Below are 27,284 nucleotides of genomic sequence, written 5' to 3'. Positions count from 1 at the left end.
TAAATTTGCTGTACTGTTAACATGCGTCTTCTGTGTCCCTTGGGTGTTTAGTGGCCATTTGGCTCTGTTATCCCGCTGTTGCTTTGCCGTGGCTACGGTTCGCCTTGGTTGTTGCAGACTGCTGCTACCTCCGTGTCGCCTGATTGTAGCCTGTATTGGTTTAATTTGTTTAGATTCCCCATTTCTTTGGTTTAGAAATTATTTTGTGTTCTGTATATTTTTGGTTTCATATGTTTTCCTTTGATTTTGTTATTACTTTACAGGCAACTGTTATCGCCTGTAGTTTAATCTTTGGTTCCTTTTTGATTGAGTGTTAATTGTGCTTTTGTTTGTTCTGGTTCAGAGGCTGAGCACCTGGATTGGTGTCTTCGGTGGCGGTGCTGCTTCCCCGTGTGGCTTGTGAACCCCTTTTTTTGGTGTGTCCTTCACGTGTATTTTCACTAATGTATTGGCTTTTTCTCATTCAATATCTGAGATGAATCTTATTGTTAGAAAGGCATAGCCAGAGGTTTGCTTTTTGGACTGATGAAGCCAGAAGCTTGCTCCAGGGAATCTTTAAACCAGTTTACAGAGAGACGTCACCCAGGAAGTTCCCCTCCACATGCAGACTGTCACTGACTGCTGGACTTTATTGTCCAGTCAAAGGAAACGGAGCAGCATTTATTGGTACTTTGAAAATGTTCCTGTTTTGTCATCATTGACGACTGACTCAGAAAAGATTCACTTAGGGCCTTTGTTAGTAATATTATTTTCAGTGGTGTCAGGAAAAATTCTCCAGTGGAATCCTGACTTCTCCAAATAAATACTCAGAGTCCTCTCTCAAGTCAAGACAAAGTTTTACTTGCACAAGACAGAGCAGAGCCTGAACGAGTGACTGGCAATAGGAGGAAACAGTTTAGTTTTTAAGCAGGCACTGAAACAAGTTACACTGGTATTATCAGTTTCTGAGCAGCCAGTTTCAACCGGCTGCTTGCAGGATCAACTTGTTATATTTTCATAGTCAAAGTTAGATCATGGAAATTTACTGGGTACATTGGGTTATATGAGTTCACAGTCACACAGTTATACGGTAGTTTGGAATTATAAAGAGCATTTAATCATAACATAAATATAATTTTATACCAAGTGGACATAACATTTTGTGGCTGTGTTTTAAAAGAATACCTGAATTCCAGAAAGTAATTGTTTCTTTACCTAAATGAATAGCACCTTTTATGACACTACTTGTGTATGTATCTGTCCAACATGGCTTGTTCTGCTGTAAAATGGTATATATAACTTATATTGTTTAGAAATTAACCATTTTCTGTTGGTATATCATTGTATATGGTCTGTCTGTTCAGTAAAATCTGTCCTTACAGGAGGCTGAGCAGGTCTGTGGTCTGACTTACCATCAAAGGTGAAAGTAAAAGATGTATTTTTTAAAATGTACACAATGTCCTCAAATGCTTTTAAGTATTTACCAATAGTAGTAGTTGAAGAGTTCATTTGCAAAAACAGGTAACTCAGTTTTATAAATTTTCAGAAAACTCATTTTTTATTGTTTACTTTAGATAATAATAACACTAATAATTTATTTATTCTCTGTTTTGTCATGTATTTTTCTACTGAGTCAAATCTTCAGTTTGATTGATATTATCTCAAGTAAAAAATAAAATATAAGGTTTTCTGACAATTTATCAAAACGGAGTTATCTGTTTTTGCATATGAACTCTTCAGTTGTCACCTTAATTAAGGAGTGTCAATGTTAGTGAATGTGCCTTTTTTAAGTGTTACCAGTATTTGCAGTGATAATGATGTCCGTCTAATATTTCAGTGAAGTGGAGGAATTTTGTAGCGGACTGGAAAAAGAGTTGAAAAAATAAAGAGGTGGTGCTCACTTCAGACACGAGTATAGTGGCATGAAATGTCAAAAATAAAATATATTTTACCAAGTTAAAAAAGTGAAATGTGTGTCGTTTATCAAATAGATCAGTGCTTTAATTAAGGAGTGTCAATGTTAGTGAATGTGCCTTTTTTAATTGTTACCAGTATTTCTGTCAACCCTGCAGTGATAAAGTTGCCTGTCTAATATTTCAGTGAAGTGGAGGAATTTTGTAGCGGACTGGAAAAAGAGTTGAAGAAAGGATGAAGACAATTCAGTTGGGAGGTTGTGCTGATTTCAGACAGGAGTATAGTGGCATGAAATGTACAAATAAAATATATTTTCCCAAGGTATGAAACTGAAATATGTGCAGTTTATGAGATAAATCAGTGCTTTATCTGCTTATACATGTTAATGTCTGTCGCTGTGTCTATCAGGAGGTAATAGATCAGAGATTTTGCTGCAGGAGTCATCGAGCTAATTTACCTTTGTGTGTTTAGATTTTATTTTTATTTACTGTTGTATAAAATATGTATCTCTCTATGTGTATTGCCTCTTTCCAACCTTTCAGACTGTCCTTTTTGAGATCTAGACACCACAAAGGCCATAAAAGTGGAATATTCCTTGAATATACCTCTTAAATTCTAAGTACATTTTGAGTGAAATCGGCCTTTAAAACCATAAGTTGTGCGTTTAAATCATAAATTGTGCACTTTCGTGATTATCTATTGTGGCAACTGTCTATAAAAAAATGCTTTAAATGTGCGCCCGTAAGTGTGCAGCTTGGTGCAGCTTCCTGCTCTGCAGACACATACTATCGGAATCACCTGCAAACTTACAACGTGGAGGTAAACACCATCAGCATTGCTCAAGCCCTGTTACATTTCCTCAGTGTTCATTTGCTCTCATTCAGTTCAATAAATCAGTCCTTCTAAATCTCATATTTGCAGTGGGGGCCCACAGAAGTATTTCATAGAACAAGATGGGGCCACTGAAAATCCTGTTGTGGTACAGATACACAAAAAGCCAGAAATTATTTCTAGGAATTCTATGATGCTGTTGTAAAATTGAGGCTATTTGTAAACAATATCAATATTAGAGTAAAGAAGTTGTACCCTGATATGCCTCAGTTTGGTCTTTTTCAGTTAATTTTACCAATCATGTGATGTACACCCCCTGTCAAAAGTTTTAGGACACTTTCTTATTCAAATAAAGTAGAACCTGTCCTACAACTTTTGACAGGGGGTGTATCTACCCAATTTGGTACACATATGCAGCACATCAGGCTGAACAAAAAAGTCAGTGACAGCCACATTCCAAACCCAACAGGAAGTGAGCTATTTTGTGTTGAATGTCAGATTTTGCCCATTTTTCATTTTTTTTCTAGAGCGAACTCCTCCTAGGGGGAAACTCCAATTCACCTCGAATTTGGCCAGTGCATACAGGAGGCCTTAATGATCCAAAGTTATTAAAATCTTTTTTCCAAAGTCAAAGGGCGTGTCCGTGGCGGCCTCTGGAATTTTGATCCTTCTCCATGAAATTTCAAATGCTGTGTAAATGCCCTGAACGTGCTCCAATCTGCCTGAAACTTGACATGTATGATCAGAGTCCTGCCCTGATCACATCCATATGATGAAGTACACCCCCTGTCAAACGTTGTAGGACAGGTTCTACTTTATTTGAATGAGACAGTGTCCTAAAACTTTTGACAGGGGGTGTACATAGACAACTACAGGGACAGTTAACATTATGGATATTATTACTCAAATTTCAAAGCCCTCTGACACAAATCCTGACTAAACAATTTTCCAAAAACATCTGTGCTTCAACATATTTATTTTACATAAAACATATTTCCAGTCTCCTTCACTGCACTGGGGTGGTGCTCCGTGTTCAGAGTGAGATATTTCGAAACCTTGCCACATGACTAAACCAGTTGCATGACTCAGCAGTAAACATAAGTGAACAAAACAGAAAACTGGAAACTGGTTCAGACAAGTTGTTGTAAGGTAGATACTTGCGTTTCTTTGTCGCATACAAAACTTCATTTATCTTCTTAAAAACAGTGGTAAATACATATTAAAAGCCTTTACTGATGGATTAATAGCATTATATGTACCTTTTTTTTAAATAGTTGACTTAACTATAAGGATAGTTTGATTTTTTTATATAAATTATTAGAACTTATGTGGAAACCAGAAGCTTGCAAAAGTTTCTGGTTTCCACATAAGTTCTGATTTTTATATAAATTATTAGAACTTATGTGGAAACCAGAAGCTTGCAAAAGTTTAATTACTTAAGTCTCGTTTTGTTTTAATGGCTAGACTGCATACAAGTAAGAACTTAAAACTGTTTCAGAAAATTAATTTTGCTACATTTTTACTTTAACCAGTTGTTGCATCAGTTTCATGAGCAAAGCAACTAAAGTTCATACAACCACTGTAGTATTTTTCATACTGTGCTTAGAACTTAAAGTAAATCAGGAGACATACAGTGAAACTAGCAAGGCAGCACAGTTTGAAATGTACCTCGTTCATGAATCATGTCTGAAGACTGGAGGAGGTAAAGTCATACTTAGGTGTCTGGGTTTTTTTTTTTTGGTTTGTTTTTTTTTTGGTCACCCTGCTGAACACTGCCACAGGGAGTGGTGGAGCAACCACAGACCGAGAACAAAAACAAGAATCAGACTGCGGAAGTTCTCTGTGAAGGCAGCACCAACGATCTTTCTCATGCGGAGGCAACTACACCCTTTTGTTTCAGCTTGCCTAATAAAAGTAAGTATTTACAGATTTTATTCAAACTTTAGAATTATTTATTAAAAATGAATTCGACTGTTATCAAAACTATTTAGTAACATTCAAGACGTCAATTGAAAACTAGTTACTCTGGTTTTAGAGGAAACGAAAACTCCACAAACAGAAGGATCAAAATAAAGGATTCAGATGTCGAACGCTTCAAGGTTACACACTGTCGTTGAAATTTGCTTTCCAATATTTCAAATAATAATTTAAACATCTTTGAGGGTCTTGAGCCAAATTTCCAGCTTCCACTGAAGTCTCTGATGTGAGACAAACATCCGACTGCAGTGTTAGGTCTAAATAATTTCTAGACTTAAAGTGAGCATTTATGTACATTTGATCTTCTAGAAACTCGGGTGATATTGAAATGATACTATTGGAAAATATTTCCATGAAAACATTGTTGTAATATATAATGGTAAACAATAATTAGAATAAATTATGTGTCATTATGTGTGTAAGTATATTGTTGTGTGCTATGATTATCAGAATTAATCTAAAAATGTCTTACATGTGTAAAGGAATTCTATGTGTAAAGAAATGTATTTTGATTATTATATTCATCAAAAAACTAGAAATATAAATTTATTTCAAAATTAATATTCTGTTTTGTTCTGCTGTTAATCTGACTTCATCTCTCAACTCAGTCGTCCTTAAAGTTGACTGTTTTCTTTTCTGCCGTGTATGAATTGATAAATGTGTTTTTGTATCAACCAAGGTAAAGATTAGAGCAAGTTTCAACAAACAAACAAAAAATTTTATGAACCCATGTCAGTTTTAATTTCAGCCTATGAAAAGTTCACAATTAATTAATGTCAGTTTAGTATTGACAATGAAATCAACAATTAATCTTTCATTTTAATTGATTTTTTAAAAATAGTCCTCCAGATGTTTTTATTGCAGCATTAGAATTCAATTTTAAGGGATCAATTCTTCGTTCCACTTTAGTAAACTGGATAGAGTTTATGAAAATGCATCATTTTTATGCACTAATGTTCAAAGGGAAATGTTATAGCATATTTAATTGTATTTTTGTTGTTATTTACACAAATTAGAAACAAACAACAATAGGAAAAAGATATGGATATGATAAAAGATAAATGTTCACTGGTGTCAGAACTGAACTGCAACTCTGTAGCCCACATTTTACCCATAATCCACTAGGAGACTCTTGATGCATCATGGAACTATAATTTGTTCAGATTAGTTTCTGTTAATGCAGTGTGCTGTGTTTGAAAAGTCATTGTAGTATCAGTATAGTATGTAGTCCAATAAAGTGTCTGAATGTTTTTCCTCCACAGTTTTTAACAAAACTAATGTCATGTTGTTTTATAGGTGACAGAAACAGAATGGAGGAGAGTGCAGTGAAGCGCAAGCTGTAAGAACTGTTTTTTTTTGTGGTTGTTGTTGTATGTTGGGGGGGGGGGGGGGGGGGATCCAATACTTTCATTGTGTTGTAAAGTTTTGAGATATACTACCAGTCAAAATTTTGGAAACACCTTCTCATTCTTTGGCTTTTGTTTAATTATTTTCTACATTGTAGAGGATTAGGGTTAGATAAAGAAGTGTCATGACCTCCACCTCCAGCTCGAGTTAGTTGTCACCCTCCAGTATTGTCTGTCAAGCTTCTGCCCTTCGGTGCTTGTCATCTTTCATTGACCTTTAATTATTTCTCTGTGTGCCTGTGTAAATATCCATCCATCCATTATCTATGCACCACTTAATCATTGTTAGGGTTGGGGGGTTGAGCTGGAGTCTATTCCAGCTGACTTAGGGTGAAGGTAGGGGACAACCTGGACAGTTCACCAGTCTATCACAGTGCTACACATGGAGACAAACAATAACACTCATATTTATACCAACAATATAGAATCATGAATTAACCTCAACCTGTTTTTTGGACTGTGGGAGGAAGTTGGAATACCTGGAGAAAACCCACACATGCACAGGGAGATCATGCAAATTCCATGTAGAAAGAGCTGTTAGCTAATGCTTGATATGCTAGCTGCAAGGCTAAAGTGCTAACCACACAGCCCCTGTGTAAATATAATATTGTAAATAAATTATTGTTGTCTTTAAAATATTGGTTAGCTATGTTTTGTTTACCTATGTTTGTTCCTCTGACCCTCTTTGTAAAGAAGAAGTGAAATCTGTTTTACTAAAGTCCATTAAAATAGTCTTTTCTGTCTGTCAGTTCCACAGGTCAGCTTTTTGCTGTGTCTGATTTATCATCATGCAGCAGAAAAACAGGTAGACTTCACACATCTTTTACTGACATTTTATAAAATAACTATTGATGTATTTTCATCAAATTCCTCATGTCCATCATATGCAGAATACCTGGTATTGGTGTCAAAGTTGGTGTCCTCACACAGACACAAGAGGTTCGTCTTACAGAATCCAGTTGGTGCCACACTGATAGTAGGCCCCCTGGAGGACACAATTTACAGTGAGAATGATGATGAGGTGAACGGGTGGGGAAAGTTCTACCTTCCAGACATAGTGAACATGCAGGTTGTAGGTGTGGTGGAGGGAACATCATATCCATGTGACCAGCTTGTCCTGATGACATGTGAGGACAAAAAGCTGTATGCCTACGATGGAGAGGAGCTGCATCTGGTGGCTTCAAGCCTTGACCAGCTACGTTCTGATGGGATGGAGTTTCCAGCATCTAAGAGCTACTACGATGGGGAGGCCTTCAAAGATATGGTGAGTCATTTACTGGGATCAAGCAACGGGATTATTTCTGATTGATTATCCTGACAAATGGTCCTTGACAACATTTTTCTGATATTATGTGCAGACTGAGGAGGACTGGGCTGAGGTGAGGAAAGGTCCTGTGGGCAGGAGGTTGGACCAAGAGCATCAGAAATTGGTGAAAGAAAATATGTCCAGAATCCTGACGAACCTCAAACTTGGCAAAGAGAAACACAGGTGGGTATTTTTATGTTTGATGAAGAGTTAAAGCTTAAAGTTAAACTTTGTGAAGACAATTTTCAGTTTTGACTCTAAAGTCTCCATAAGTGTGAATGTGAGTGTGATTGTTTGTCTCTGTGTGTAATCCTGTGATAGACACACACACACACACACACACACACACACACACACACACACACACACACACACACACACACACACCTCCACTCACCCATCCCCCTGACCCTAATGAGGACTAAGTGGTGTATAGATGATGGATGGATGGAAGATTCAGTTTTGTGTTTCATGCTAGCCTGCTGAATATCTGCAAGGGTAGTAATCACTCTCTCTTGTCTCCAGGCATCATCAGGAGCGTGGAGGTGGCCCCCTTGATGACAACATGCTCAGTACACTGATGAGCATAAAAACAATTACTCCATAAGTACATGAAACAATAAAGAAACTTTGTGTTTACAGTGACATCTTGTAAATAAACTGGCATTTAAAGGGTTAAATTCCTGAAAACCAATTAATATTTGGTATTAATGAACAGGACTAATGTTGGTTAAAACATTCAGCTCTGTGAGAGTGGAAAATATTATTAATAAATAGTAGTTTGATGGCAGGTTTTTGTTCATAAAGTCCTCTGTGTAGCCTGTGCAGCCCCCTTTACCCCTAGTGAACAAGATCATAATGAGGTTTATGCCTGAGGAGTTTCCAAACCCATTTGATCAGTTGCAGGATTTCTCCTAAATAGAATACAGCTTTCACTGTGGAAAAAAGTTTATTGTTTGGAAAAGCTTTAACATCAGCCACCATGCTGAATAATGGATCTGCATTATAACCATTTAGCACTGACAACACAAGTCAGGTTTCTTTCTTAGTCCCCATGGATGCTAAAGAAATGACAGGATGGCAGGGACAAAAATAGTAATAATTGGTGACTCTAAATTCTACATAAGTGTGAATGCGAGTGTAATTGTTTGTCTGTATATGTAGCCCTCTGATAGATTGGTGACCTGTCCAGAGTGTCCCCTGCCTTCACCCTAAATCAGCTGGAATAGACTCCAGTCCCCCATGACACTAATGAGGAAAAGTGCTGTGTAGATAATGGATGGATGGATGTTTATTTCCACACACTGCACTACCAAGCTCTGTCACACGTGAAAAGCTGGTACAATGTACAATCATGGTCATTCATCGTGCTATTGTATATTTTCCAGTTGTTAACTTGTTCTTGGTATAAACAGATGTTCATTTAACAAAGAAACTGGTGTGCGTGCTTTCCATGTTTTTCTATAATGCACTTGCCATGTGTGGAGCAAACTGGTGATATAATATTGATGTGGGTGAAATGGATGAGGTGGGGCATAAATTATTAAGTAAATATCACACACACTATCAGTCAAAAATTTGGACACACCTCCTCATTCAATGATCTTTATTTATTTGTTTTATTTTCTACATTGTAGATTAATACTGGAGATGAACACTTTTTTGTTTACAGAATAATTCCATGTGTATTTTGTAGTTTTTATGTCTTCAGTATTAATCTACAACGTTAAAAATAATCAAATAAAATCCTTCGAATGAGAAAGTGTGTCTAATCTTTTGACTGATCGTGTAGGTTTCATTTAAACATTTACTGGACATGTTATGTGATGAGCTGCCCAGGAAATGTTGAGTGTCAAACTTTTTCTGAATTCTGCTCCTGAATTTTTATGCACTGATTTGAACACCATGAACCGATGTCTTTCTTCATCAATTTATAGTGCAAATATCTTTATGCTTGGAAAGAACATCATACAATTCAGGCTCCACATGACAATAATACATAAAAATGACTATAAAATAGTAGGGCTCTCAGGCATTCTGTATTGCTTTCAACTATTTGTTCTTCTGTAGATCAAGTTTTTTTTGGTTTATGTTGTTGCTCCTGACTGTCTTCTGTCCTGTTTTGTGTCTTTTGTTTGGAGATGTGAGTCCTTTTCACATCAGTGATAAATTGTTTCATTTTAATTCATCCATAACTTACCTGAATTTCTATTGGCTTATTTAGTAGGGAGGTTAAGCGACTTTTGACTTTAAATCATGATGCAAAGGTCCCCTTTGGTATGGAAGTACCTTATGGTCATACAAGTAAATTTATCCTAAGACACAAGTGCGATCAGGGCTGCACAGTGGAGTACTGGTTAGAACTTTCACCTTGCAGCAAGAAGATCCCAGTTCAAATCCCAGGGTGGGCCTGGGATCTTTCTGCATGGAGTTTGCATGTTCTCCCTGTGCATGCGTGGGTTTTCTCTGGGCACTCCAGCTTCCTCCCACAGTCCAAAAATATGCTGAGGTGAACTGATTACTCTAAATTGCCCGTAGGTGTGAATGTGAGTGTGATTGTGTGTCTGTATATGTAGCCCTGTGACAGACTGGTGACCTGTCCAGGGTGTCCCCTGCCTTCGCCCGAGTCAGCTGAGATAGGCTCCAGCACCCCCCGCGACCCTAGTGAGGATAAAGCGGTGTATAGGAAATGGATGGATGGATGAGAAAGGCATACGAACCTCAAAGTGTCAACCTGTCACTTTGGACCTTCAACAGCTGCTACAGCTGTTACAATCCCCGGTGCATCTGAGCATATGCTACTCCTGACTAGTTGAAATCTCATGCTACTTTGGACAAATGTAATGTACAGAAGTAGTTGCACTGCTTAAATAAAAAACTTTTTGAAGGAAACGATAAGTAAAGTCACTCTGATGACACAATTGTTATGTAAAATGTGCACCTTTACCCCAGTTGTCATGGTAAAGGGAAAGCTGTAGGTATTTTAAACTTGAAACCGATTTTATTGGATTCCTTGACCCCAAAAATGTACACTTTGACACCAAGGTTGTCATTATATCTATAACAGAAGCAAAGATATGGGCTCTAGAGGAATTTTGGCACATTGTCGGCCATTTTTGAAAAAATGTGTTTATTTCCAATACAAAAGGCGATCTCACTTGTGTCTTAGGATAAATTCATTTGTATGACCCTAAGGTACCTCCATACCAAAGGGGACCTTAGCATCATGACTTGAAGTCAAATACCTATTTTTTGGGCTTAACCTCCCTACTAATTTGTGTCAGCAAGATTCCTACTCATGTTCAAAACTTTCTGCATATTCACAACATATCACACATATTAGTGTTTTGGAATGATTTTTAGGAATCAATGTAAAGAACAAGACACATTTAGTCCAAACATTGATCAAAAGAGGCATTGTTAAAGCCTCAGAGGAATTTTGGAGAACAAGATTAATGTTTCAGAAAGTAAACTTAAATAATTACCAAGTGGCTCAGTCACAACTTACTCACTTTTGAGACTTTTGGAGAAAAAACAGCAGAAGAGGAGACAGATTCAGAAGTTGTATGAGCTCATTTCATTTGTACAAGTAGGTGTTTTCCTGCTGCTGTAAATTTGCCACACCTCCAGAAAACATACATCACAGATCAAGTTACATCATATCAAGGAGCCCAGCCAAGGTAGAAGTCACAGAGTGAATGAAGAGGAAGGACGACATTTGTCTGCATCAGCTTCATTTCACCAGAACGTACAATGGTAAGTCGCTGCTATCCAATATTTTCCTTTGTCAGTGTTTTATATATATATATATATATATATGCATGATAGAAAAATCTTGATGATTAATCTACATTTCTAAATGAGTTTTTGATTGTCAGAGAATTGTATAATTTAATAAAGTTTTGTGTTATTTGTACTTTTACCAGGATACTAGACAGAACAGAACGTAAGTCAACTAATTACTAAAACACAAACATTCATCACTGTATTGTGCTTTTTAGTCATTGTGTTGTTAATTTAACTGATGTTTGTTATTTTAGGGTAGAATATTTGCAAAGAGAAGAACGTTTCAGGAGTAAAGCTCTACTAATTATTGCTGAAATGACTGATCTGTGTACCCGGACTCAAGAAGATACTTTCCTGTTAGTGGATGAGGTACGTTGGATGAAGTCATAATTCAACATAGGACACGTGATACAAAATAGATGATGATATTCATGTGTGTGTGTGTGTGTGTGTGTGTGTGTGTACACAGATTCTTCACAGCATCTTCTTTTTGGGAAAGATCCACACTCTACCATTTCCCCCAGAAAGTATTCTGAAAGATGAAAACCTATTCGATGGCTTGAGGTCTTACTTCCCTCGTCCATTTGAACACTATTCCTGCCAACTGCCCAGGAGGAGTCCATTTTCATGTGTTCTTGATATGGTAAGGTTAAAGATTGTCAGAAGATGATTAAATTCTTCGTTGTAAAGTTGTATAAACTTGTAAAGTACATCATTGTAATTTGTGAACATAAAGTCACAGCTTGGCATTATTTGTGACTCTTTTCAGATGATCCACCTAGTTGGACAAGAGAATGAAGAGGAAATAAGAAGCAGACTGCAGCAGTTCATCACTGACGTGGAGGGTGGTGTTCGATCAAAGCATTTGGTTTCCACCGCCATCTGTGTCTCTCAGAAATCCAATGATTCAGTCAGGTACTATGGAGTCTCCATGTCCACTTCTAGTCATATTGCAAGCAGAATAGTGATTGCTGCCTCATGCTTTAGTGCCTGGGATGATTATGTAGCTGGAGCAGTGATGACCTACTATCCAAATACGTTCAGGAGGGAATACTTTGATGGAACCATCCACATACCTAACTATGTCAGGTGTCAGGCCTTTAACCTCAGAAATGGAGGAGAAATGCCTCCTTGCAGATCATGTGGTAACATGTTTGGCTTGAACACAGATGAAACTAAAGAGTGGCCCTATGGCAACTGTGCTGAAGCTGAGAGTTTGAGCAACTTGCTACAAAATGGAAGAGAAGTTAAAGAGCAATCACAGCCAACATCTGACACTTGGACACCTGAGAACATAGAGGGAGCCAGAGAAGATGTTCTTGAGGAACTTTGGGCTGTGTTAAACGAGGTCAGATTTCAATGGGCTGGTTATTTCTACACAAGTAATTAGAGTGTAAAAAACTAAATCTGATAAATCTATGGCAATACCACAGTAACTGCTTGTGAAAATTCAGTCACTCCAAAAGTACAACCTCTGGTAATCACATGATTTTTTACGATAGTAGAATACAGTTGAAAAGTTCGCAGTTAATTCATTTAACTTTGAGAATGGTTAATTGTCATATCTATCAGAGGAAACTATTTTTTTTTACATTTTATAAACATCATGAAACTGTATTTTGAATCGCCCACAAACTGCCTGTGAAGATAAGACTAACAAAACAACCCTGCATCACTTCTTGTTTCATGAGTTTATTTTCAATTTCAAGTTGAATCTATAACTTCCAGATCTATTTGTGATGCCTTTGTGTGTTCTTTTCTTTGGTTTTATCTGCGTTAAGGTTGTCATGATGCTGATCATGATAATAGTAAATGCCTCAGTAGAACACAACTATAGAGATTTCAGAAATATTCAGATCATTTACTTCAGCAAAAATAGCAATATAACAATGTAAAAATACTTCATTACAGTTAAAAGTACTGCGTGGAAAATTTTAGAGACGGAAAAGACCATAAATATTTGCACAAAAATGTGGTTAAAATATTGAAGTACTGCATATACAGCACATATTTTGACTGATATATTATCGTAAATGTCATCACAAAATATTTAATATCGAAGCATCAGTGTGTCAGCAGCATGTTACTGTTGCAGCTGCTGCAGGTTTGAACTACTTTATTTCCAGTTTTATATTCAGGGACAGCAGATAAATCATCACATGATTAATGAAAGAAGAACGAAGAAAAAACAACCATCTTTATCTGAAATATGGACTGAAGCTGAACTGTCCTCATAAGTTCTTTATTGTGAGCCTTCCTAAAGTGATGTTTAATTCAAGTTTCCACCACAAACATTTCTTTTGTTCTTGCCATCCTGTCAGCAACACCTGTGTTTTTTATAAATTACAAATATTCCTGTTTTTGAACGCTCTGATGTCTTTTTCTACAATATTTTTTAAATCTCTTAATTAATACATTTATCTCTGTGACTGCATTAGCATCATGTGTGTCTATGGAAAATGTAGAAAAATTGTATTTAGTTTATGAAACTGTATGTCTTTCCCTAACAAAGAGACACAAGTTAAATAGCATGATTTTAAAATTTAAAAAAAACAGTTGTATGTTAAAGCTCTAGTTTCTGTACACTCGGCATGTCCTGTTTTCTCCTTGTGTGCTTTCTTCTTTTTTTGAAAAATTCTGGGCGCCCGTGTGGATCGGCGGGTTGGACGGACGACTCATGTACAAGGGCTGGTCTCTGGCACAGCGGACTGGGTTCGATTCCTGCTCGCGGCCCTTTGCTGCATGTCTTCCCCACTCTTCTCCTGTTTCCTGTCTATCTTCACCGTGACTATCAAATAAAGCTGAGAAAGGCAAAAATAAAAAATCTGTCTGCATAAATAAAATCATCCTCTCGATCATCTGTTTCCCAGCTGTCTTAATTTGTTGTGTTCAAGTTCTGTATGAACAAAATTAAGAGCGAAAAGGGTCTAAATGAGTTCATGTTTGGAAACCAATAGTGAATTATTTTTAGTTTAAATAAACTATGGAACCAGCAAATAATTTTTTTGTGCGTCATGATCTCGTGTTGAGTTCAAGGACATGATGAATTATCAGAAATACCTTCATCGACTTCAACCTTAAATAACCACTTTAGTTATGATTGACCAGAGGTGTCATTAGGGAAGGCAGAGAGCTTTAAACCTGTAGTGACAATCGATGGTTTATTCGGTTATAGGCGTAGATGCTTTCTTTTAAGTAAACAGTAGTCGGTGTAATTTATTTTCTTTATTTTCTCACGAGGGCATAAATCATCGGAATTACATAAGTGTGGATAAGAAAAGTCTCTGCCAATCTACATTACAAGTCTTTCTTATTATCTGTCTTTCTTGCTGATTTGAACTTCTGAGAAAATAGAATCGATCTTCAGATGTGGTAAATTCCAACAATTGATGGGTACGTGAAGGCATCATGTGGAGGAGCTACTCTCTTTCAGATTAAATGTGACTGCAGGAGTCACAGTTGTTTGTGAGAGGACAGACAGCGGCAGTGTCTCGGCGTCCAAGTAGTAAATACTTTTATCTGAAATTATTTAACATCTTTATGAAACCGTCTGAGCTTCTGTAGACTTGATAAAGAGCTTTTAAAACCTTGTGTGAAGCCGTTAGCTTGTCAGCAGGTTAGCTGGTGTAGTTCAGACGGAGAGTTGGTGAAATATGGGCTGTCAGTGCATTTATCAGTCGTTTCTACCCAACGTTGTCTGAATTATTTACCTTAGTGTTGTGTTATCCTGGGAAACAGTAGGACTGCTTTGTTTCTCACATATAAGTTAGTTTTTCAAATGTGAAACTCAAGCTGTTTTTAATGGTTCGGATGAGCACTTTAAAATGAAATTAAACAATGAAAGCCCCTTTTAGAAATACTCGTTTTAATTGAAAGTAACTGATAAAAGACTAAATTACTTCCTGAAATAGATAATCCTGTTGAAACACATGTAACGGAAATAGAGTTGGCTGTAAATGTCATAATGGATAGTGCAAATGTCATTTATCAGTTTCCTATAAATTAGTTATTTTTTATTATTTATTGCCACAATCAGATGCTTTAGTACATTTAACTACATTTCCTCAAGTGTAGTAATTTTCTGAGTGTATATTTTTCTGCCACTGGTCTGATCTGAATAAATTATTATTAGTATCTGCTGAGACTGAGGCCCAATCTGATACTATTTTCCCTAAATGATACACAAAGTTATTCATATAAATCCCATATGCTTTACAACTGAATAGCTCTGCAATAAATTAAGAAAAAGTACTGCATTTCTCCATGCAGACTATTACTTGGAGCTCATGTGTTTAACCCTCCTGTTGTCCTTATTTACAGGCACCAAAAAATATTGTTCCTTTGTCTGAAAAAAATTCAGCAAAAAATTCCTCAAATTTCTGAAAATTTCCAAAACCTTCAGGAAGAAAATTCCAATAATTCTTTAAAAATTTCCCTAAAAAAAAAAAAAAAAAAAAAAAAATATATATATATATATATATATATATATATATATATATATATATATATATATATATATATATTTCCCTTAAATTTTATATATATATATATATATATATATATATATATATATATATATATATATTATGGAGTGATAGGAGTGCCAAATCAAAATATAAATAAATAAATAAATAAATGTGGAAATATAAAGAGAAATAAATAAATAAATAAATAAATCTGGAAATATAAAGAGAAATAAATAAATAAATAAATAAATCTGGAAATATAAAGAGAAATAAATAAATAAATAAATAAATCTGGAAATATAAAGAGAAATAAATAAATAAATAAATAAAAAGGAAAATTTTGTCTTTGCTTTTACCTTTTCTGTTTTTTCCTTTTATTTATTTATTTATTTATTTATTTCTCTTTATATTTCCACATTTATTTATTTAATTAATTATTTCTCTTTATATTTCCACATTTATTTATTTATTTCTCTTTATATTTCCACATTCATTTATTTATTTATTTATTTATTTATTTCCCTTTATATTTCCTCAGTCCACCAAGAAAAGGAAAAATGCAAATCAGTTTGCTCTGGGCGGGGATTCTGAACACAGGAGTCCTGCCTGACCCCAGCTCCCAGCACGGCTGAAGTGAAGCCATGTCACCGTTGAGCTTCGGCTGATTCTGCCACTGATAAGAAAATAAACATTAATTTACCGAATTAGCAGCGTCCTTTCGGTGTCTGATGGCAGAATCAGCCGAAGCTCCACGGTGACACGGCTTCACTTCAGCCGTGGTCGGAGCTGGCGTCAGGACAGAAGCCTGTGTGCGGGTACGACTCCCCCCTGAAAAGGAAGCCCCGCCCAGACGAAACTGATTTGCATTTTTCTATTTCATGGTGTCAGGCCATTATGAAATAACCACCAAGAAATAAAATGCAAATCAGTTTGCTTTCACTTGGTGGACTGAGCTGTCAATCAAATGGCTCTAGGCGGGGCTTCCTCGTCGTTCCTGATCATATATATATCATATATATCAAGTTTCATTATATATATATCAAGTTTCATTATATATATATATATATCAACTTTCATTATATATATATATATCGACTTTCATTATATATATATCGACTTTCATTATATATATATCAACTTTCATTATATATATATCAAATCTTTTTTTCCTACCGAGCCCCGGAAGGGACATGTCCGTATGGCGAAGCGACAATGAAGGACACTCACCCGGACGAGAATTTTATTGAGTTTTATTTTGAAATCGGCCTGAAATACACAGACATTCAAGCAGTGCGATGCGCTAAGAGTCTGCCATGCAGACCAGCGATCCAGATAATGGTAAGTTTTATTTCTCCAACATCCTGCTGTTATCCTACTATGAATACGCTAGCTACAACAGTCCCACATCAGTATTATGAACGTTCCGCCAGCTAACGCGGTCCGGACACCGGATCACTGATTAGAGGTTGGCGTTGAACTATTGTTTGCCAGCCAGTTAGCCGCTGGTAAGCTAACAAGCTATGAAACAACTCCTTATAAAACCGGAGGAAAGCAGCAGCAATATTTCAGTCCAAGACCTGTATTCAGAACCTCCCACGCTGTTACACAATGACCCATTAATCATATTACTGAACTATATGGTTATCATTGAAATTTTCCTTGAAGAACCAGTGAACTCTTTGCGAACACATTTTAATTTATGTGTTGATTATGTTTCGTATCAGTAATACAAGTCTAAAAAACTGATTCAAATGATCAAGTTAACACAATGAAGTAAAGAGTACTGGTAATCTGCAGCTATTTTCATAATTTCAAGGTAAAATTCTGATGTGTGATTTTCCAGCTTTGCAGATGTGGAAATCCAATGCACTGATTTCTTATACACAGATGCTTTTGGTGTTTTTTGTTGTAAAATAAAACAAGGCATTTATCACTGTTGGAAATTATTACAGGTATTATTTGTAACACTTTCTAACATTGTATGGACAAAGCAATAAATCAGTTAATGGATAAAATCATTTGTATTACAGATGCTATCAACAGCATGTCTTGTTCATTTTATTTAGTTGTCGGCCTTGGATGATGAGGTCCAGTTACCAGGAGCACTAGTCTGCAGCTTACTGGTTCCGTCCTGCAGCTCCTCCACGCTGTCCTCCTCTCTACAGACCAAATCAAGTAAGATCTGTTTAGACTATGCAGACATCAACATGATCAGTATGTTATCTTTTGACCCATCCTAAAATCACAAAATAGAACATTTACTTTAAGTTAACTGTGTTTATGAAAATGGAAAATAATTACTGACAACTAGTACTTTTTGGTGCTTTTATGCAGGAAAAGGGAACCAGGAAGCTGCTGTGGATCCTCTGCAGTGTCTGGAGAGGTCAGAGGAACGGTTCTTGGAACAGATCGGAAGACACCAAGACGTGACCTCTGCCATGCTCCAGAACATCCAGAAGATGAATGAAAACCTTGGTTGCACTGATGGGACGCATGGTGTTGGTGCTGGAGCAACTGTCCCAGAATTAAACTGCATTGTTGACTATTGGCTTTTCTAGAAAATAAATCTTTTTTAGTACTTCACCTGTTTTGTATTTTACCCATGCACTTCGGGTGACTAAACAGAAATTTGTGATGAGAGATGCAAATTTTGTCTATAATCTACAGAGACTTTATTCAGTGTTCAGTGCACACTTTTGTTACACACATTTTGACAGATAAGCAGTTGTGCTTTTCAAGCACCTGTCCACACACACACACACACACACACACACACACACACACACACACACACACACACACACACGAATACAAAAATACACAATGACAAAAAACAAAAACAAACACACTGACAAAAAACAAAAACAAACAAACAAAAAAATGAAACAACTTTGACGAAAGGGCACTTTGGGCATCAAGGGGCAACTTTTATGCTGTCTATAAACAATTGCATGGATGAAAAAGCTTTTACATGGATGCAAAAGGTTTTGCAAAACAGATGAGCTCTTGTTTTACATCTACTGTTTATTTGCATACTACCACACCCTGCTACACAAACCTTCTGTCACACAGTAGAAAACATGGTAGAATGTGCATTTATGTTCATTCATCCTCCTATTGTACATGTTCCAGTAGTTAATTTGTTCTAGGTATAAAGAGATGTTCTTCTAACAAAGAAACTGACGGGTGTGTTTGCTTTCCATGTGTTTCTGTGATGTACCTGCCACATGTGGAGCAAACTGGTAATATCATATTGATGTGGGTGAGATGTGTGATGTGGGACTTAAATGATCAAGAAAATATCACAGTCACAAATGTACACTACCAGTCAAAAGTTTGGACACACTTTCTCATTCAATGCATTTTATTTGTTTGTATTATTCTCTACATGTTGAGGCTTGAGTTGCTCATCGTAAAAACTACATGTTCATAGCACCACAACGATAACCACATATCAGACAGAATTGTCACATTATATTAAACAGAAGCTATCAACTCAACTCTGTAGAGTGATCAGCCATAATGGAGCAGCTGCTTCGAATGCCAGCAAATCACCTGAATCCCAAATATTGGCTAGAGCAGGGATCATGATACAAACAAAATGTGTATATTCATTTTAGTGGCAAGTTAGGAGTTCACTTCCACTTCTAAAAACTCATAACACACTATCAGTACCATGTCAGCAGAACATCTGGTAACTGCATTAAGTTCATCAGACTGTATAGCAGTCTTTGTTGAGAGTATTTATGCATGTTAATGTTTTCACCAGTGTATTGGCTTTTTCCCATTCAGTACCTTAGAAGAATCTTATTGTTTGAAAGGCAGAGCCAGGGGTTTGCTTTTTGGACCGATGACGTGAGAAGCTTGCTCCAGGAAAACCTTAAACCAGTTTACAGAAAGTCATCACCAGGGCCAGAGTGGGACTCATTTTCAGCCCTAGTCTCATGCCTCAGACCAGCCCACTTTAGATCATGACCTATTATTATTAAAATCATCTAATTCTAATTAGTACACTATTGTTAAGTCAGCAATAGTGCACTTCTCTGTAAAGTCTTGTAATTCAGTGTTTTTCTAAAATATTTCCAATTCAGTGCAAGTAAGGGTTGCTTCACAATGTGGATTTATTCCAACATGAGTGCACATCTCCAACATTATTCTTTACAACAATATCAGAATCTATATTCTGTTCAAATAAGTGTTCACAGATATCCAAACCTTAAAATGAAATAAAAGAAGAAATAAAAATATTAAATTTAAAAAATGAAATTAAAAGTGTTGTACTGTCTAATAACACTGTCATCTCTTTTTCCTCTATAAGGAAGCAGTTCCATCACAACTTAAATTTCACAAATATGAGAACATCAGTTAAAGGGCTGATCTCCAACACTATTCTTTACAACATCAGATATTAAATAAATTATTGTTGTCTTAAAGTATTGGTTAGCTGTGTGTTGTCATCCTGTGTTTGATCCTCTGACCTGCTCCATAACAAGAACTGAAATCTGTTTTAGTAAAGTCCATTAAAATAGTCTTTTCTGTCTTTCAGTTCCACAGGTCAGCTTTTTGCTGTGTCTGATTTACCATCATGCAGCGGAAAAATAGGTAGACTTCACACATCTTTTACTGACATTTTATAAAATAACTATGGATGTATTTCATCAAATTCCTCATGTCCACTTTATATTGTAGGTGCGGATACCTGGTATCGGTGTCAAAGTGGGTGTCCACATTCAGACATAAGCGGTTGATCTTACAGAATCCACAGAATGACTATTTCGAAACTATAACAGAAATATACAGGTTGAGTTAACTGTGCAGGTTGTATGATATGAAATAATAAAAATGGAGTCAGATTTTGTTGGATCAGTTAACAAAGTCTGACTCCCCTTTATATTGGGAATGCAAGACGTGACACCCTCCGATTTTTTTTTTTAATGGGAACATCGGCACCTCTGCTGCTGTTGTATAAGTTCTTGTGTACATGGTGGCTGATACTGAGTTTTTTGCTTGGAAATTGAATAAATGTAACACAATGCTATCTGGGTGATAAAGGAAGACATGACAAAAGAAAGAAGTCAGTGGACCAGTCACACTCCAAATGAAAGGATGCCATCTTAGTGAAAGTTTTTTTCTTGTATGACAATGAAGTCAAACATAATTCTTTGCAAACTATTTACACAACACACACACACACACACACACACACACACACACACACATGTTTGTACTTCTATCTTAGTGAGGACATCCATAAGCGTAATGCATTTCCTCGAGCCTTACCATAACCTTAACCATCACAACTGATTGCCTAAACTTAATCCTTACCCTAACCAAACCTCAATTCATACCTGTTCTCTAAAAACAAGTCTTCACCGTCAAACATGGCTGTTTCAAAGTGAGGACCGGCCAAAATGTCCTCCCTTTGTAAAAATGTCCTCACTTTGAGAGTTAAATGCAGAAAATGGTACTCACCATGTAGCAAGTACAAGAACACACACACACACACACACACACACACACACACACACACACACACACACACACACACACAGTGTATTCCTATCCTTGTGGGGATCTACCATTGACTCCCATTCATATCTGAGAACAGAGTTCATGAATTTTGGTGACTGTGGTCACTGAATGCATTTTGTGTGAAAGCAATGGAAAGTGATTCACAGTTCGGTCCACATGGACTGCTGTTTTGCAGACTGTGTTAAGAGTTTTGAACATGTGACTTCAGTTTCGTCCAATGCATGTTAGCAATCGAAAAAAACTGTAAATTCAGTTTGGAATATGTGCTTTGCAAAGTGCTAAGATATTTTTTAAAAAAGTAGCGTTATTTACCTTGTTACCGCCGGGCATTATTTCATTTGGACGAGGGATTCCCCAAATGAATCTAAGAAGACAGCCCCCTTCTCAGAGGGGAAGATGACCTACGTGGAAATACAATTTATGAACATTGTAAAGATATACAATGCAGATGAAATTTTTCTCAACCTTTTAGAACATAGATGAGTCCACAATGCAGAGAAACTGCAGAGGATAAAAGCTTCAGTTTGCACAGCTTTAGTCTACAGAGTAGCACATACAGCTCCAACATTACATACCAACTTTCATGTGTTTGATTAGGAATGGCAGATTAATGTTAGAGCCTTACTATTTTAATACTACTAAATGTTGTCCTGGTATGTACAGAATGGCACCCAGAAATATTGGTGCAATGTTCTGTTTGTTGTCCTGAGCTGGGTGTATGTCCTTATTTCTTTTTAGTTTTTGAAACACCTTCAGTATCATAAAGCTGTTGAAATGATCAGTCTGTCTTTAAAATGAAAAGGTCTATCTTGGGTCAGAACACGATTAGAATTGATGTTCTTGGTTTTGATACACATATAAACATCCCCACTGTTGCATATTCCTGGTTATTTTTTTATTTTTCTTAAACAGTTATAATTCATTCATTTGAACTGTGCAAATAATGTGCAATGTGTAACATTTACTGTCACGAATCAGAGTTGGTGGACCCGAGCAGAGAGCCACACATCCAAGACCTGAGGAGATGTAAATGGTTTATTGGAGGGAGTGATAATGGCGGACGGAGAAAGCCAGGGTCTAGGAGCGGGGGGTTCTGGGCAGGAGTGGGGGGTCCAGGCAGGAGTGGGGGGTCCAGGCAGGAGTGGGGGGTCCAGGCAGGAGTGGGGGGTCCAGGCAGGAGTGGGGGAATCCAGGCAGGAGTGGGGGGTCCAGGCAGGAGTGGGGGAATCCAGGCAGGAGTGGGGGAATCCAGGCAGGAGTGGGGAATCCAGGCAGGAGTGGGGAATCCAGGCAGGAGTGGGGAATCCAGGCAGGAGTAGGGGTTCCAGGCAGGGGTGGGGGTTCCAGGCAGGAGTGAGGGTTCCCGGACAGCTGGCTGCGTGAAAGCAGGAGAAAACGCGATTAAAATCAAACAGAAACTCAAACAGAAAACGTCAAAGGGCAAGAGAGCAAACCGAACTGCATGGTTTCTGGTTCAATACTCTGGCAGGGAGTGGAAGGTTGAGCCGGTCTTTATTGCAGAGGTAGGTGATTAGTGATATGGTTGTCAGCTGTCCGGGAGCCGTGCAGGTAGTTGATTACCTGAGTGGAGTCAGCTGAGAAGCTCGACTCCACTCAGGCACCGAGCTGCAGGAGGAGAGACAGGGCAGAGGAGCGGACGGGAGACAACCAGACAGACAGAGACAGGACAGAGGAGCGGAACTGTGACAGTACCCCCCCTCAACGGGCGCCTCCCGGCGCCCCATGGACCAAACCAAAGAGGGGCCCACTGGGGCAACCAGGGAGTAGACAGACACACAGACAAACACAGGGACCAGACAGAGCGGAAGGAACCAAAAGGACAGGAAGGGCAGAACAGAAGAGGGAATGAACTAAGACTGGGCTGAACCGAACGGAACTGAGGAAAGGAAAGGAAAGGAAAGGACAGGACAGGGAAGGACAGGACTGGAGTGGACTGGAGTGAAGGGAAGGACAGGACTGGACAGGACTGGAGTGAAGGACAGGACTGGACAGGACTGGAGTGAAGGAAAGGACTGGGCTGAACAGAAGGAAAGGACTGGGCTGAACAGAAGGAAAGGACTGGGCTGAACAGAAGGAAAGGACTGGGCTGAACAGAAGGAAAGGACTGGGCTGAACTGAGCGGAGCTAGGGACAGGACTGGGCCGGGCTGAACTGAGCGGAGCTAGGGACTAGGACAGGACTGGGCCGGGCTGAACTGAGCGGAGCTAGGGACAGGACTGGACTGGACTGGACAGGACAGAACTGAGAGCAGGACTGGACTGGACTGGAAAGGACAGAACTGAGAGCAGGACTGGACTGGACTGGAAAGGACAGAACTGAGAGCAGGACTGGACTGGACTGGAAAGGACAGAACTGAGAGCAGGACTGGACTGGACTGGACAGGACTGAACTGAGAGCAGGACTGGACTGGACTGGACAGGACTGAACTGAACTGAGAACAGGGCAGGACGGGGACTGGATCGGACTGAACTGAGAACAGGGCAGGACGGGGACTGGATCGGACTGAACTGAGAACAGGGCAGGACGGGGACTGGATCGGACTGAACTGAGAACAGGGCAGGACGGGGACTGGATCGGACTGAACTGAGAACAGGGCAGGACGGGGACTGGATCGGACTGAACTGAGAACAGGGCAGGACGGGGACTGGATCGGATTGAACTGAGAACAGGGCAGGACGGGGATTAGGCTGGCCAGACAGTAGCTCCGGGGGTCGGCCCGAAGGCCGAACTGTCCGGGGATGGACAGGGCGGAGGGTCTGCTCCGGAGGACGGACCGTAGGCTGGACAGGCCGGGGATGGACAGGGCGGAGGGTCCGCTCCGGAGGGCGGACCGTAGGTCGGACTGGCTGGGGATGAGTGGGCCGGTGAGTCCGTTCCGGTAAGCGGAGAGTCCGTTCCGGCGGGCGGACCGTAGGTCGGACTAACTGGGGATGAGTGGGCCGGAGGGTCCGTTCCGGTGGGCGGAGGATCCGTTCCGGCGGACGGACCGTGGGCCGGACTGGCCAGGGATGGGCAGGACGGAGAGTCCGTTCCGGTGGGCGGCCCGGGGGTCGGACTGGACGTGGATGAGCAGGGCAGAGAGTCCGTTCCGGTGGGCGGCCCGGGGGTCGGACTGGACGTGGATGAGCAGGGCAGAGAGTCCGTTCCGGTGGGCGGCCCGGGGGTCGGACTGGACGTGGATGAGCAGGGCAGAGAGTCCGTTCCGGTGGGCGGCCTGGGGGTCGGACTGGACGTGGATGAGCAGGGCAGAGAGTCCGTTCCGGTGGGCGGCCTGGGGGTCGGACTGGACGTGGATGAGCAGGGCAGAGAGTCCGTTCCGGTGGGCGGCCCGGTCGAGGCTGGGCAAGCCGGAGGGTCCGTCTCGGGGGCCGGACCGGGCGGAGGGCCCGCTTCAGAGGGTGGCCTGGCGGCCGGACGGGCCAGGACTTGACAGACAGGGTGGATCGTTCAGGGGGACGGCCCGGGGGCCGGACAGACAGGGTGGACCGTTCAGGGGGACGGCCCGGGGGCCGGACAGACAGGGTGGACCGTTCAGGGGGACGGCCCGGGGGCCGGACAGACAGGGTGGACCGTTCAGGGGGACGGCCCGGGGGCCGGACAGGGCAGAGGGGCCGCTCCGGCGGACGGCTCCGAGGCCGGACAGGGCAGAGGGGCCGGGCTGGAGGCTGAACTGGGGGCGGAGCCGGGTCCGGTGGGTCCTCCGGGGGCGGAGCCGGGTCCGGTGGGTCCTCCGGGGGCGGAGCCGGGTCCGGTGGGTCCTCCGGGGGCGGAGCCGGGTCCGGTGGGTCCTCCGGGGGCGGAGCAGGATGGGAAGCGCAAGGCCTCTTCCTGGACTTGGGGGAGACCCCAGGCCCCTCCAAAACCGCCGAGGCTCCAGGAAGCGGAGGCGGGGCGTCGACGGCCTCCTCAGGGAGCGGAGGCGGGGCGTCGACGGCCTCCTCAGGGAGCGGAGGCGGGGCGTCGACGGCCTCCTCAGGGAGCGGAGGCGGGGCGTCGACGGCCTCCTCAGGGAGCGGGGGCGGCGCAGGATCCAGGGGCCCCTCCGGGGGCGGCGCAGGATCCAGGGGCCCCTCCGGGGGCGGCGCAGATGGGAAAGCGCAGAGCCTCCTAAGGGGCTCAGGGAAGGCTTTATGGCCTTCTAAGGCCGCTGAGGTCGCGGGGACTGAAGGCGGAGCGTCGTCGACCTCCGCGGGGACTGAAGGCGGGGCGTCGTCGACCTCCGCGGGGACTGAAGGCGGGGCGTCGTCGACCTCCGCGGGGACTGAAGGCGGGGCGTCGTCGACCTCCGCGGGGACTGAAGGCGGGGCGTCGTCGACCTCCGCGGGGACTGAAGGCGGGGCGTCGTCGACCTCCGCGGGGACTGAAGGCGGGGCGTCGTCGACCACCGCGGGGACTGGAGGCGGAGCGTCGTCGACCACCGCGGGGACTGGAGGCGGAGCGTCGTCGACCTCCGCGGGGACTGGAGGCGGAGCGTCGTCGACCTCCGCGGGGACTGGAGGCGGAGCGCTGGAGGCGGAGCGTCGTCGACCTCCGCGGGGACTGGAGGCGGAGCGTCGTCGACCTCCGCGGGGACTGGAGGCGGAGCGTCGTCGACCTCCGCGGGGACTGGAGGCGGAGCGTCGTCGACCTCCGCGGGGACTGGAGGCGGAGCGTCGTCGACCTCCGCGGGGACTGGAGGCGCAGGTGGAAGGGAAAATGGTTCGGGCTGGGCTGGGGACGAGCAAACTTGGTTGAGCAGGGTGACAAATTGGTTTAATTGTGCTTTTGCGGCGCCAACATCCTGTAGGGCTTGGCTGTATTGAAGAATCCGGGTCGGGTCGGGGGCTTCCTGGGAGATTTGACTAGCTAAGATGGCGAGTTGGGAGCACAGCTTCTGGTAATTAGTTGAGAGCAGACGGAAGGTTTGGTGAAGTTGCCTGATGTCGAATGGCGTGGGCGGGTGCGGTCTTGGCGGTGAGTTCTCCGGGTCCATGTCTTTGGCCAGAGTATTCTGTCACGAATCAGAGTTGGTGGACCCGAGCAGAGAGCCACACATCCAAGACCTGAGGAGATGTAAATGGTTTATTGGAGGGAGTGATAATGGCGGACGGAGAAAGCCAGGGTGTAGGAGCGGGGGTTCTGGGCAGGAGTGGGGGTCCAGGCAGGAGTGGGGGGTCCAGGCAGGAGTGGGGGTCCAGGCAGGAGTGGGGGAATCCAGGCAGGAGTGGGGGTCCAGGCAGGAGTGGGGAATCCAGGCAGGAGTGGGGAATCCAGGCAGGAGTGGAGAATCCAGGCAGGAGTAGGGGTTCCAGGCAGGGGTGGGGGTTCCAGGCAGGAGTGAGGGTTCCCGGACAGCTGGCTGCGTGAAAGCAGGAGAAAACGCGATTAAAATCAAACAGAAACTCAAACAGAAAACGTCAAAGGGCAAGAGAGCAAACCGAACTGCATGGTTTCTGGTTCAATACTCTGGCAGGGAGTGGAAGGTTGAGCCGGTCTTTATTGCAGAGGTAGGTGATTAGTGATATGGTTGTCAGCTGTCCGGGAGCCGTGCAGGTAGTTGATTACCTGAGTGGAGTCAGCTGAGAAGCTCGACTCCACTCAGGCACCGAGCTGCAGGAGGAGAGACAGGGCAGAGGAGCGGACGGGAGACAACCAGACAGACAGAGACAGGACAGAGGAGCGGAACTGTGACATTTACTTCTGGGCAATAATGCATAATTTGTAATTTTTACACTGTATATACATATATATCCTAGTAGAAAGTTAAATTATATTTTTTAATACTTTTGGCTCTTTTTTCCCCTCTGTTTATATTTGACACTAACTAATTCCTGTATTTTGAACTTCTGAATATATTTTAACATTTTTGAATAGAAGCAGCTGTAACACAAGCAATTTTCCCTTGAGGATCAATAAAGTATTTCTGATTCTGATATGACAGAAATTTTGTAATGAAGCAGCTCATATTGCATTCCCAATATAAAGGGGAGTCAGAGTTTGTTAACTGATCCAACAAAATCTGACTCCATTTTTATTATTTCATATCATACAACCTGCACAGTTAACTCAACCTGTATATTTCTGTTA

General features: G+C 41.2%; 2 protein-coding genes and 1 long non-coding RNA gene across 8 annotated transcripts in view; 2 read left to right on the top strand and 1 right to left on the bottom strand.

Annotated features, from left to right (window-relative positions):
* LOC127530337 (lymphokine-activated killer T-cell-originated protein kinase homolog) overlaps positions 1 to 27,284 on the bottom strand; it is a 349,629-nt gene that overhangs the window by 151,630 nt on the left and 170,715 nt on the right. The gene's annotated exons all lie outside the window — the stretch shown is intronic.
* Positions 4,525 to 8,054, top strand: LOC127530338 (uncharacterized). 2 transcript variants are annotated; one of them, XM_051936990.1, is made up of 6 exons: positions 4,525 to 4,638; positions 5,998 to 6,040; positions 6,857 to 6,912; positions 6,998 to 7,371; positions 7,466 to 7,596; positions 7,939 to 8,054. In XM_051936990.1, the coding sequence occupies exons 2-6, from the start codon at positions 6,012 to 6,014 to the stop codon at positions 8,018 to 8,020; spliced, it is 672 nt and encodes a 223-aa protein (XP_051792950.1). In that variant the 5' UTR covers positions 4,525 to 4,638; positions 5,998 to 6,011; the 3' UTR covers positions 8,021 to 8,054. The 2 variants fall into 2 exon arrangements, with proteins under 2 accessions (XP_051792950.1, XP_051792951.1); XM_051936991.1 differs by lacking the exons at positions 4,525 to 4,638; positions 5,998 to 6,040 and having other exon boundaries at positions 6,863 to 7,371.
* LOC127530364 (uncharacterized) lies at positions 16,783 to 18,246 on the top strand. The gene is made up of 2 exons (XR_007936976.1): positions 16,783 to 17,840; positions 18,000 to 18,246. It is a non-coding gene; the product is annotated as an uncharacterized LOC127530364 (long non-coding RNA).

The sequence above is a fragment of the Acanthochromis polyacanthus genome, chromosome 16 (assembly GCF_021347895.1).
Source record: "Acanthochromis polyacanthus isolate Apoly-LR-REF ecotype Palm Island chromosome 16, KAUST_Apoly_ChrSc, whole genome shotgun sequence".
In the NCBI taxonomy this organism is placed as follows: domain Eukaryota; kingdom Metazoa; phylum Chordata; class Actinopteri; family Pomacentridae; genus Acanthochromis; species Acanthochromis polyacanthus.
This window is presented reverse-complemented; position numbering and strand designations above follow the sequence as displayed.

What these genes read in the sequence shown, in the direction of transcription:
- LOC127530338 (XM_051936990.1), top strand. Translation starts at nt 6,012, where the DNA reads ATGGAGGAGAGTGCAGTGAAGCGCAAGCT. An exon ending in AGTGCAGTGAAGCGCAAGCT is followed by an intron (nt 6,041 to 6,856) that starts GTAAGAACTGTT and finishes TCTGTCTGTCAG; the next exon opens with TTCCACAGGTCAGCTTTTTG. An exon ending in CTTGGCAAAGAGAAACACAG is followed by an intron (nt 7,597 to 7,938) that starts GTGGGTATTTTT and finishes TCTTGTCTCCAG; the next exon opens with GCATCATCAGGAGCGTGGAG.